Genomic DNA, 13667 nt, shown 5'->3' on the forward strand with positions numbered 1-13667 from the left:
TGCTGCAACTGTTGTAAGTGCGAGCCAGTTGCCAAGAACCCAAATTGCAATCACGTGACCACAGGGTGCTGTGATGGCCAGAATTTCGAGGACCAGTGGTAAGTACCACTCGTTAAGCACGATTGTAACTTTCAGCAATTGTTGAATGAGTGGTCGTAACTTGAGGATTACCTGTAGTGATTTGGGATGAAACCTAACAGAGGGAATGCTGGAGATAGTATTCTAATGATATGGTGGGAAGAATAGTGATATGTCCAAGAGTGGAGCTGAAACAAATGCTATAAATATTAGCATCCAAGGAAGAAATTGACGAAAAACACAATATAAATGCTGGGAGAAAGCTGAAAAACTGTAAGGCTGAAGATATAGATGGTACAATTGGAGAAATGTTAAAATTTGATTATGGTTTGCTTATGGAGTGGCTTTGCAACTTAACATGTTTGTGAAGACTTCACTGTGCCTGATGACTGGAGAAATGCTGTAACTGTTTCTTTATACAGAGGGGGAAATAGCAAGAGTGAACACACAACTACAGGGGGGATTAATTTGTTAAGCTTGCCTTTGCAGAAGTCTGATGGAAAGAGTATGAAAAGTGACAATGAATAAAACTCAGGATGTGCCTTACTGCTTTCTGCCAAGCATGAAACATGAAGCTTTTGCCCTCCCTGAGGTCCCTGAGAAAATGTATTAATATGAGAAAGTTTACTGCATGTTTGCTTTAGAGAAAGCATATGATAAAGCAGATATGAATTCTAGAATGCTCTGAGCAAATTTGAAGCTAAAGATTGGTTGTTGAACCTGATGAATGGTATACAATGAAGTAAAGTATGCCTGAAGATTAATGGAATGCTTAGTAAATGTTAACATTAAAGGAGTAGAACAATGTATGATGTCTCCTTGGTTGTGTGAGGTACTTACATATAAATGTGTAAATGGTGATGTTAGAGCTTGTTGGTGAAGGGCATAAATGTGAGTGTACCTTAATATGCAATCAATGCTGTTTTGTTGGTGAAGAACCTGTATGATTTGCAGTGGATTGTATCATGCAGTGAGGACTTTGAAAATGAAGATACCTGTATCTGATTCAAGTTATGTGTGACACAGAAAACGGAGTGAACAATTGCAAGTTATACATAGGTAACGATTCCCATTTAGTCGTGTCTAATGACACACTAGGGGGTGGTGCTCATCTCCATTTCCATAGCCAAAAAGCAAGCGTTGTCTAAGGACACTTCCGCGTCATGTGGCCAGCATGACAATCACGGAAACGCTGTTACCTTCCCGCTGAAGTGGTACCTATTTATCTACTCGCATTTGCATGCTTTCAAATTGCTAGGTTGGCAAGAGCTGGGGCGAGTGCGGAAGCTCACTCTGTCACACGGCACTCGGGTCTTGAACCGCCAAACTTGCAAGCTTCTGGTCTACAAGCCTCGTGTTTTTAACACTGAGCCACCATGCCCCCAGTTATACATAGAAAGGAGAAAAATTAGAACAAGTAGATGAATTTATGTATCTTGGAAGACTGCTTACTAAACATGGGAAAGAGATGATGGAGACATTTCAAGACATACAAATATTGGGTAGTATAGTATATGATCCTAGTGTGTTTCTGCCCACTTTGTTATATGGAAGTGAGCGTTGGATATATCAGGAGAAACCTAAAAGTAAATTGAATGCAGTGGGAATAGGTTACTTAAGCATCTGTGGTCAAACAAGAAGAGATAAAAACTGAATGGATAAACGAACGAGTGTCAAATATAAAAGTGAGTGACAAATACAAAGGAAGTACACTAAAGAAAGAAAGAAAGAAAGAAAAACAATATATAATGTGGTGTATGGACACGGTAGAGGTGATATTTGCAAGAATAGAAGATATAAAGAAATTTAATAAATCATATTGGTGTAAAATAAATTTAAATTCTTGCTTCTTTTTCTCTTATCACCTGCATTTTATCTTTTTTTTTCTTTACTAATTTTTTTTTTTGGTACTTTGCTTAATGTTGCTAACTTTGAACAGAAAAAACATAGGGTGTATGTAATTTCTTCAGCTGCATGGACCAACTATTCTTCCTCTCGCATCTATAAATTAACAATTAAGCAAACAAGGACACATCCACAGCCCCTCTCTCCTTCCAAGCAGAAATTTTGAGGAAGTTGGAATTGGCACAAAAAGAGGTATCTGCACCAGGAAAGAATGTTCCCTGCACCCTCCACTGTTTTGTATCACTGACCCCATTGTATGGAGTTGAAACATAAAATAACCATCATTTTGGATTTTCCAAAACTGGGACTTAATAATTTGTGTACAAATACAGAATTTCAGAAATCCAAAATGGTAACCCACTTCAACTTCAGGAGATGTAAGCCCTAACATTTTTAAATGCTGAACGCAATAAGGATTAAAAGTGGAATGTGAATATTTATTAGCCTAAAGTTTTAACTTACACAGACATGCAAACATGAGCTGTCAAGAACTAGGCCTCGGTCATTTGGCAGAAGTCGGAAGGCAATAAGTGGGGGTGTGTCTATTGACCATTAGAAAACTATGAAATTGGACTCTACCAGCATGGCTTACCGTGTGAACTATTAAATCTTACATTGCATTCCTCCTGATCTGAATAAATTAAACAATTAAAATAAAGAATCTATTAGTATTTAATTTATTGGGAACCAGTGTGGTACAGTGGTTAAGGTGCTAGACCAAGGCCAGGGGAAACCAGGTTCAAGTCCATCCTTAACCATGGATACTCACTGGGTAACTTTAAGACTGTTGCATTTGGCACTTACATGAAAACAGACCACAAAAGATGAAGGGCAACAAACACAAGCTTTTCAAAAAACAATGTGATTTATAGCCTAGAATAATACCTTCAATTATTTCATATTGATGTCAGTGATCATGCAGCAGCAAGGTATAATGAGCTTGAAAAATTCAGTTTAAGGATTGATCAAATTCCTCATTCTTGATAGTAGATAACTCTTCTTAGAAAGGAAGTTCCTTTACTTCCTGGTTAAGAAATAAATCTTGCAATGGTTCATATAATACCATGCCAAGATTTACTTCTAGAAAACTGCCTGAATTGGTGCAATCTGGAGGAAGAATGGAATTCTCTGCAGTGTTCCATGTCTGGAGAAGGAATGTTTTTCACATGCTTACTGGCAGGTTTGCCAACTCACGGGTAGAAAGTACATGCTATCTTTAAAAAATATTAAATAATGGATGAAAAATATGCAGGGATTTTCTTTTCCATACTCAACAAAGTCCTAGAAGGAGCAAAGAGAGAGTGCTACTACGTTTAACTTGTTGCAGCTGGCCAAGACTGATGATAGAGCAAAAGGAGGCCACATCTGCAAAGTTTAGCTTACCAAGAGCAATTTGCATCCTAAACACTGCTATTTCTAGACAGCATCAACACCAAAACTAAACTAAACTGTATTTAGGATCTCTGTGTTTTGTGTTGTACGGACTCAGGAGAATTAGATTGCTTTTATTTAACTTCATTAACAGTTACATGTTTGCCATAAAATTTAATGACTGCCTGAATCCACCCACAGAATCAGCATGACTCAGACCTCCAATCCTACGCAGATTGTTGTAGTTAAATGCAGTTTGAGACAAAATGAATTTTGCCAAATCTAATGCTTTCCAGAAAAAAATTAGGTAAAGCTGGCGTTTCAATTTGGCTAAACTTTGTAAACCACTTTTAAGATCTCCACACAGAGGATGCTGTGTAGGAGTTGAAATTGTGTAGTTGGCTTACTTTATTATATTAAAGCTGGTGCCTCTGCTTTTATAAGAAATAATGAGAATGTCTTTCAAATACATCTGACTCCAGATGTGACTTTGAGCTTTATACAACCATCCCCATTAAGGGAACATCATGTTCTCAAGGGGAAAGTTCAACTGAGGATAGGCAAATGTGTTTTAACAGATTTGTTTCCTCCACTCAATTCCATTAATCTTTATTTTTTAGGATTTAGCCAGAGTAGAATCATCTGGAATGTAGTTACTGTCTTTTTTTTTTCCTTACTTCTGAGCAAAACTGCTTCTAAAGGAAAATATGGAAATATGGTTTTGATTAATACAAAATGTATACTGGAAGGGACTCAAGTCTGAAGAATTTTTTCCCCTTAACTAAGAAGTTTTTGCCAACTGCCTATCCTCACAGATTTAATGGACTAAAAGTTTGGCCACACTGGCTGGTAATTTTGGAAGTTATAAAGCAAACACATCTAAAGAGTAGCAGTCAGGTTTTATATACACCAATCTACCGTTGGTGCTAGGGACGCAGTGGCGCTGCGGGTTAAACCGCTGCGCTGCTGAGCTTGCCAATCGGAAGGTCGGTGGTTTGAATCCGCGCGACGGGGTGAGCTCCCGTTGCTAGTCCCAGCTCCTGCTCACCTAGCAGTTCGAAAACATGCAAATGTGAGATCAATAGGTACCACTTCGGCGGGAAGGTAACGGCGTTCCGTGTCGTCATGACCACGGACGGGTCTATGGACGCCGGCTCTAATGGCTTAGAAACGGAGATGAGCACCGCCCCCTAGAGTCAGACACGACTGGACTTTACGTCAAGGGAAACCTTTACCTTTACCTTACCGTTGGTGCTAATCAACACAACTGGTTCCCTACAATGCATCCATACTATCATCAATACCTACTCCACATGTTATGAACTTCCTTGGAATATTACTCTTTTTGACACTGCTATGTCCATGGACCAACTGTGGAGTCGACATCAGCCTCTATATTTTCATTCTTACTGGTGATCTTTGTCATGAGAATGCCTCAGACAGTGCATTAAGACAAGGTGTTATTTTAAAGTAACAAGTATCCAACCACACTGTTTTATGACTACAGCACACAATTTCAAAACATAAAAAATTAACATTGATATATCAAAAACATTTCAGAGATAGTTGTATACTGTCAGAGCCCTTAGCAGTTGTGAATGTCAAGATTACATACTTCTGCAGTCTCTCCAGGGCCTTGTCAAATACTCCTGTTAATTATCATCCTGAGAAAATACCTTTTCTTCAAGAGATGGTACATGGCTAGCCTCCATTTCAACTGGCTTTCTTCCCTCTGCTTTCAGCAACTGCAGCTGGTTTCCCCTTCCATTGTGGTCATTTTCTTCTCATAGTCATTACACTCGGTCAGAGTGAACCACCCTCAGGTTGGCTATTGGTTTTTTTAGAGGGCTGTGAACACTGACATGTTAATCTTTCAGTGTGTTCCCTTGCCAGTTTTATATTTAATCCTTCCTCCGCTAGCAGACATTAGAGCCAGTATAATTTCCTTGATCTCTTCTCTGGCTGGGTGTAAGAAAGTAAGCAGATTGGTTTCTGCACACAGTTGGTTTCCTCACCAGAAAATGCAAAACGTTTTTGTCTAGACAAGCAGATGAGAATGATGTATCTTTGAAACAACTGGGACACATTGAGGCAAACTCTCAGATGAAACATTTAAAGGATGGTGTGAAAATTAAAATGTAATACCGGACTTCTCCAACCTCCAGATGTGCTGTGACTCCAACTTCCAGAACTCCCTATGGAAGTTTAGCCTCCAGCTAGACAGAATTCACAGCAAATGCTAGTTCATCAAACTGCAACTAACCAAGTTGCATTCTGATGGCATATATCAAGTCAATTAAAGTTATAATCCAATGAAAATTTAAAATTGCACTGGCTTATGCAGCAAAACACTATGGTATGTGCTGGATTGGATAACTGTGGCCATTCTATTGCAGAAGAGGGTTGTGATACTAATGGAATACCAGGCTACGAATTATATGTAGAGGACAATACAGTACTTTAGAGTAACATGAGATAATTCTCTTGTTTTAAAAATTTATCAGAGCAATATAATGATAGTAGAGAATAAATAGGTAATGCTCAGGGTTAGTCTGCTCTGCTATTAAAATTCCCTAGATTTCTGGGTTGCAATTGTTTCTTTACCATACAAGATATCATCATCAGCAAAGAGCATTTGGTGAATGAGATTCATGGGTTGGCAAGAGTTATATAATGATTTCAAAACATGTGGAAAATAAAACATCTTTCTTTTTCTGTGTATCAACATCCCCAAAGTTATACTCATTGTTACAAATACCAAACACATTTTTAAACACTATCATCCATCATTTACACTGTTAAAATGTTTAATATACATTCCATAAAATTTCCTTAGAATTCCATATTATTTTCCTTTTTTTATCTTCACATACATTTTTACTGTAGTTGAAATAGCACAGACTACATATTCTTGTTAAAAAAAAAACTAACTGAATATTACGGCTCCAACCTGTCTACTGCCTTACCAATGTAATTGCGTGTTTGATTAACCTAATCAACAGTTTACAAACAATTTGTATTTACATGCAACTTCATATATTATCATTCCTTTGGAATTTCAATTGTTTCGTGTATAATTTCTCATTGAATTATATCAGTTATTTGTTTAGAGTAAACAAAATGACATGTTATTAGAGACTGTGTGGCTCACTTCTGTTGGAATTCATCCATCTTTGATTATTTCTCTCTTGTTCTTAAAATTAAAAGGCAATCTCTGGACCCATTACTTAAGAAAATGAAGCCAGCAGTAATTTTACCATTTTCCAGTTGAAGCTCTGTGGGTCAGGACACTTGGCTTATTCTTTAGGTTTACCTTTGGATCCTAATTTCACAATCTGAAGGGGGTTCCAAAATTACTACTTGCAAGGATCTTCATAGCAGAAGTTGAACTTTTACAACCATTACAATAATTTAACTTTTATTTTTTCAAATGTTTCAAAACCATTTATTTTAGTTCAATGTTTAGTTCAATATTTACCAATGAGTAGAAGAGGATAGGATCATACCACCTAAAACTTGGTGACCTTTTTTGCTACACATCCATTCATTTTTCATGGATACTTTACATGGTACTATAAACAGATCAGATTATCTACCATGAAATGCAATTTACTGACATACTATACATACCAAAGTGCTCAAAACAGATGACAATACCATCCTAGTAGCAATATGCACATTTTCAATATTTTTATGATGCTGAGTTACCCTTATGAGAGTAGAATTATTATAATCAAAGTAAGAGTCTGTTGTTGGATCAGGTTTCCTATGGTGAGTTGTCTTCATATAATGCATCACTGTGCAAGGGATGAAGTCATGATGCAAGAATCAAGCAAATATAGAATGCATCGTATTATTGGTCTGAAAGTAAGGGCTACTATTAGAAAAATCCAGACTATGTGCACAGTAAATCAAGTAGCATAACATACAATTCTCTCCCTGTCTTCCATCTACATATTTCTAAGGGCGCATTAAACTAGCTACCATAGTTATGATCAATATTAAAATAGACACAATAAAGGATCAATCAATGTTGTGAAAGACTGTCTTCTTCTCAAACTATGAATAACTACTTCCTCTGAAGCATGAGTGAGTGAAAGGATGAGTGGCACAGCTGTAATGTACACTTTCAAATGAGTCCAGTGCTAAAATGTTGTATTTATGAACATATCTCAAGACAGCTATTATGGCAATAACTTGTAGCCTTCTGTGCCTCCGCTTAAATGACTAGAAATCATATTGAACTGCATTGCTAAAAAACTCAGAAATCAACAAATAAAATGACATGAGTTCATCTTTTTCATGAAATTTAAAACAGTTGTAAACAGTATTTTCTTCCACTTATGATATTAAACAGATCAATGACACATCAGTTAGAGAAGACAAGTAGAACGCAGATGTTTAAGAACAGTTTGCAGGTTATTGAGCAAGTACTTCTAAAGAATGCCTATATCATCTTCCAATACTATACAACTAGTCCATTCACTATTTTTTTTTAAAAAGGGATTGTCTTATAGCCATTACACCCAAGTATTACTGTATAGCCATTACACCCAAGTAAGTATTTAAAGAAACCTGAAGATCCTGAAATAATTGTCAGAAAAATCTCATCATATTTACAACATACAGTATATGAAAATATGTACCATTCATAGATTCTGACTGCATAAATCATTTAAAAGGCCACTTGTAACACCACTTACATTACATGTAAATTTAATTGCACACATGCATACCCATTTACTTTAACTTTGGAATTTAAGGAACAGAAGAAAGCTAGAATTACTGTAGGTTCCTCTACATCACCACTTTAATACATTTTGCATTATCCAGTAATAGTTTATTTCTATATTATTCTCTTAAAATATATTTAAACCAAAGAATAGTATTGACTCTTTCAATAAATGTTGTTCTTATTTACATCCCAATATTCAGTTATACACAAAGTAAAGACTTCATGACTGTACGTTATTTTTACAGAGCCTTTCATAATAGATAAGAGCTTTAAGCTATATAATATTTAAGCCAAAAAAAGTACCACATCTGAATAGCTGAACATAAAAAGTCTGGCTATAACCCTGTCCTGGACTGTTTCACTGGAATCAATCCCCTCTTTGCTGAAAAGGAATTATTATATCCCACACTTGGGAGAAGAGGGTATGCTTAAGTAACCATGGGACCCTCCTGAGACCATCAAATAGTACTGAGCACATACTGACGCTTGTTTATTTCAACTCACTTTAAAGTCTGTATCTTCTCATTATAACGTTTGTGATCCGCATACCCTCTATTTTTAAAAACTCTTTCTTTCCGGCAATTTCAGGGCATTATTGTCTACAGATGGGTTGAGTAACTCATAAAATATTTTCTAACGTTAAAATATCTAACTTACGCAAGCAAGAACAGAGTTTCTGTTCTACTGGGAGATGTGTTTTCATATACATTCAAACAAAGTTTTAGAATCTAAAGCTACAGCAGCACTTGTTTCAAGTTAGGGTGCATGTGGTTGCAATAAAGAATATAAAATAATAGAAATCTCACTCTTTCTTAAAACACAAAGGATCTTATTATACAAATAGCATTTGTGCTGACCCATTACATAGTGGTTCAGTTCGCTGGGCTTTCCAGTCGACAAACTCCTCCTTCAATTGCTACCGACTGTCCTGCCACAGCTCCATGCGGAAGCCTGGAAATGTGAGTCTGCAAAGAAATGTGTGAGAATTTGAGAGCTTGACAAGTAAAGGTGGACCAAAAAGACACTACTTAACCAGAGTAAAAGAATAAGCCTATATTCTTAGATACGCTTCAAATACTTTCCACTATTCCATTTCTCGAAATAGTGGCTGAGAATGGGGCTGCCTTACCATTCTAGATCCATCTGAAGAGAAATTGATTATTTGGAAGAGTATGGGCTGGGGTCACCTTGTGGGTGACTTATAATGGAAAATGAATTGGCGAGATCAACTCTGCCTGTTCTCCTAAACACGCACCAGTTTCTGGTATCATTGTGATGAAATGCCTAACAAACCTCAGAAACACATAGGAGGCATCCAGATAGTTAAGGGAGAACAGGGTCATTACAGAAGTATTTCTTGAGTCCAGGGGATGGGGGAAGCAAGACAAAAGACTAAGAGTAACCCCACCTTAATTACGCTAGATATAAGTTGTTCAGGAGAATTATTCTGTTATATTTCCCTACTAGCACAAAAGATCTTTCCAGAAATCCAAATGGTTTTTGTTTTCTGAGTTTGCCAGTCCTGTAGGGCTTGACATTAATTGACCATAACATCCTTCTGAATTGTGTGGCTTTGAGAGTTTTCCAGTGGTTTCAGTCCTCATATGAGAAGTAGGGTCAAGAAACTGACTCTGGGTTATTATTCTTTAATACCTAGGTCACTGGTTTATAAAGTCCCATAGGATTCCAACTTGTCTCTTGTTTGAAGTTTTGAAGTCAGTGCCATCTAATTCCAAAGAAATGTTGAATATATTTCAACATTGCCTAAATTCAGTGGTGGACTAGATGAGGGAAAATAAACTGAAATTTAATCCCAGACAAAATGGAGATTCCTTTGGTCAATAGGAACTAGATTAAGGGATCAGAGTTCAGCTTGTTCTGGATAGGACTGCATTTCCCCTGCAAAAAGAAGACCACATCCAAGAAGTGCAATTTGATCCTCAGCCATAACTTGATAGATAGGTAAGGAATTATGTCAGGGAGTATAACTGCATCTGGCATACAAGCTATAACCATTCCTGGGCTGGTCTGATTGCATAGCAGTTACCTATGACCACATGGCTTTCCATCTTGAATGCTGCAATACATTCTATATGTGCTACTCCTGAAAAGTATCCAGAACAATCGGTGAAAAATGTAGGAATGAGACTGTTAAGGTTTCAGGGCTACATAATAGCTACACTGAAACATCAGCACCAGTTGCAAGTTGCTTTCAAGTGCAATTTAAAATGTTAAACTTTAACGCCCTAAATGATTATCTGAGGGCAGAGGAATGGCCTTGAGGGACAGGAGGAAGAGCCAATACCAAGGCAATGGCCAGATAAAGGAGCCTGAGTCTGGGGCAAGAATGTGGCATGATTAAACATTTCAGACAAGCCCCTCCCTAGTTCACATGAAGATAAAAGAAGGGGGGGGAAGCGCATTCAGACTTGCAAGTATTTGTTACTATAGCTTTACAATAAAAGTAGTATTGACCTCCATAGCATTGGTTTTCCAGTTTGATCTACCTTGAAGGGATGATACCATCTTTCATGTTAAAAATCTGTCCAGACATTAAGATCTCCAGGAAGCCCTTCTGAAGTTGCCCCTGCTATCAGAAACCATCTACTGGGCATAAAAAACAGGGGGTCCCCTTCCCCTTTTGTCCCACTGGCTGTGGAATGCATTCTCTCTGGAACTATGTGGGGCACTCACTTTCTCTGCTTTTAGGAAGTCTGTAAAAATTTTTCACCAGGTCTTTAAAGGTTAATATTTTGTTATCTGCCTTTTAGTTCATTTCTTATAAACTGTTTCTTGTGCTTTTTGTAATTCTAAATATATTTATTTATTTTCCAAATTTCTATTACCGCTCATCTCCCCCCAAAGGGGCAGGGGGACTCTGGGCGGTTTACAATAAATTTGTAATCCTTTTTAAGTATTCAGTTCAAACAGAAAGTTGGCAAATAAATAAGAAATATACATACATCTGTACATAGGATACATCTAAGGCTCTGAACTATACTTCTCATTCATTAATACAGAATCTAAGATTTCAGAACTGAACAGTGATTGTTAAATAAGTTACTGTATGTAGTATTATAGTTGATTGAAAAAAGCTGAACACACAGACACAATACAATACATTTTATATATACAGTATTTGTCATTAGGATAAGATTTTGCTTTTTCAAGCAATATTGTTATAGAATCATAAATCCATGTTTGAGGTTTGGGGAACTTTATGGGCCTTCCAGATAACCTTCTACTGGAGATGTTATGCATATCTATTTTTCCAAGCTGAAATAATAAGCTGAAAAAATGCAAGCTTGATAAAAGCAAGCACTGCACTCACAAAAAATTACACAATACAGTGCAACTTGGCAGTTCTGCTGCCATATGGCAGAAATGTAAACCACACAGAGTAGTGTTTACTACTTCATGACAGACATTGTGTTTTGGCTGAATATAGCACAAGTTCAAAACATATCCTCAGGCCATGCCAGTGCATTGCTGAGAGATGAGGCACAGTGTTACCTGAAAACTGATAGAAAAACAAAGACTTTTTGGTGGTTAGCTGTTTAAAATGTAGTCATATTGGGATATTACCCATAAATACCAGCAAATAACAGTACTTTAGAACATCTCACTCTTAAGGCATTCAAAGAACACTGAGCAAAACACTGTGTTTTAAAATGTGTATCTGAAACAATATAAGCTACCATCATAAAAAATATAATTCTGATATTCATGCCAGTGATAATTTGCTCAGCCATTAGAATTTCCCAATATAAGCAAGGACATGTTTGGATAATACAAACCCCCTTCCATAATGAACTACCAGTTAATAATACAGAGTGTGCATAAAACCAATAGCTGGTATAAAACCTCCAAACTTAATGATCTGTGCATTATTGTCATTGAAACATTTCCTTTTTCAAAAAATCCTAAATTAGGAAGAGACTTTACAAGCCATCTAGGCTAATACCCTGCTCAGTGTATGATCCATTAGAGCAGGTGTGTCCAACCCATGGCCCATGGGCTGCATGGGGCCCTGAACAGCTAGTAATGCAGCCCCAAAAGATCGTACACTTTTAATATTATTTTGCGATATTTTTTGTGACTCGATCACACGGTGCTCGAGCACGGACTGCATAGGTAGAAACAACGGAACGCTGTGTAGGGGAGGGGGCAGTGCAGTGCTAACGCCGCCACTGCCCACTACACACGTCAGTTTGTGGCGACTTGGCCTTATATATAATATTTCAACCTACCCACACGTGTTCTGTGATGACAGGCATTTATTCTTATTATCATTAAGTAGACATGTAAGTTTTCTTATTTGATTATTAAACCCTGCTTTGTTTATTTGACTACCTAACAATTTATGGGCTGCTTGTGTTATTTCTTAAAAATATATATATTTATTCCTAAATAAATTTATTCCAGCATGGCTTCAACATTATTTCAACAGAAAACAGAACCCAAAAAAGAAAATAAAAAAAGGAAAATTGCAGATGAAGGAAGAGTATTCAACGAAAAATGGACGATGAGCACTTTTTTGTCAAGACAAATACTAAGGCACTATGCTTAATCTGTAGGGGAAATGTGTCAGTTTTCAAAGACTACAGTTTGAAAAGGCAATATACAGAAAAACATGTGGCCAAATTCAAAGCCTATCAAAGAATTTGTCATAAAGACAAAATACCGGAAGTGAAAAAAAAAAAGTCTGTCTCAATTTTTTTTTAAAAAAAAAGTCATAACTCAAAAGGACTCTATTATAAAACCTAGTTATTCGGCAGCAAATCTGATTGCAAAAAAACCAAAACCATTTACTGATGGTGAGTTTATTAAGCAATGTATTGAAAGCATGGCAGATATAATTCGCCCTGATAAAAAAAGCAGTATTTCTAAAATCAGTTTGTTTCACCAGACTATAGCCAGGTGAAATGAAGAAAGAGCAAAATCTATCAAAAGAGGTTTGAAGAGTAAAGCTGCTAATTTCAAATTTTATGCTTTGGTGATGGATGAAAGTACTGATGCTACAGATACAGCTCCACTTGCCATTTTTATTAGAGGTATTGATAACAAATACAATGTCACTGAAAAAATGGCTTCTTTGGTGCCATTAAAAGACACAACTAAATCTCTTGATTTGTATGAAGCAGTAAAAATGACATTAAAGGGATTTTCTTTAACCATTGTCAACATGTCTGGTATATCCACTGATGGCGCCCCGGCGATGGCTGGTAAAAGTGAGGGACTTACAAACTTGATAGGAGACGATGTTAAGCGCCACCAGCAACTCACGTTTAATGAGTTCTACACCGAGAAACTTTATGCGTGAAAGCTTCAAAAATGGATGATGTCATGCAAATTGTCATCAAAGCAGTGAATTTCATAAGGGCTGAATCATCGCCAATTCCAGCAGTTCCTTACAAGTACGGATGCTGATTATGGGGACATCATTTACTTTTCTGAAGTATGGTCACTAAGTTGGGGTAAAATGCGGAAAAGATTTTATTTGCAAAATGAAATCAAGTTGTTTATGGAATCAAAAAGAAAATCTGTGCCAGAACTTGAAGATGAAAAATGGCTCACA

General features: G+C 36.8%; 1 protein-coding gene across 3 annotated transcripts in view; it reads right to left on the minus strand.

Moving 5' to 3' along the window:
* Positions 1 to 8142: 8142 nt before the first annotated feature.
* TASP1 (taspase 1) overlaps positions 8143 to 13667 on the minus strand; it is a 62892-nt gene continuing 57367 nt past the window's right edge. For all 3 annotated transcript variants that reach the window (XM_063316331.1, XM_063316338.1, XM_063316324.1), the window contains exon 14: positions 8143 to 9054. In XM_063316331.1, the coding sequence (XP_063172401.1) occupies positions 8962 to 9054 (93 nt within the window). In that variant the 3' untranslated portion in view covers positions 8143 to 8961. The remainder of the gene's footprint in view (positions 9055 to 13667) is intronic.

The sequence above is a fragment of the Candoia aspera genome, chromosome 1, assembly GCF_035149785.1.
Source record: "Candoia aspera isolate rCanAsp1 chromosome 1, rCanAsp1.hap2, whole genome shotgun sequence".
Classification (NCBI taxonomy): Eukaryota; Metazoa; Chordata; class Lepidosauria; order Squamata; family Boidae; genus Candoia; species Candoia aspera.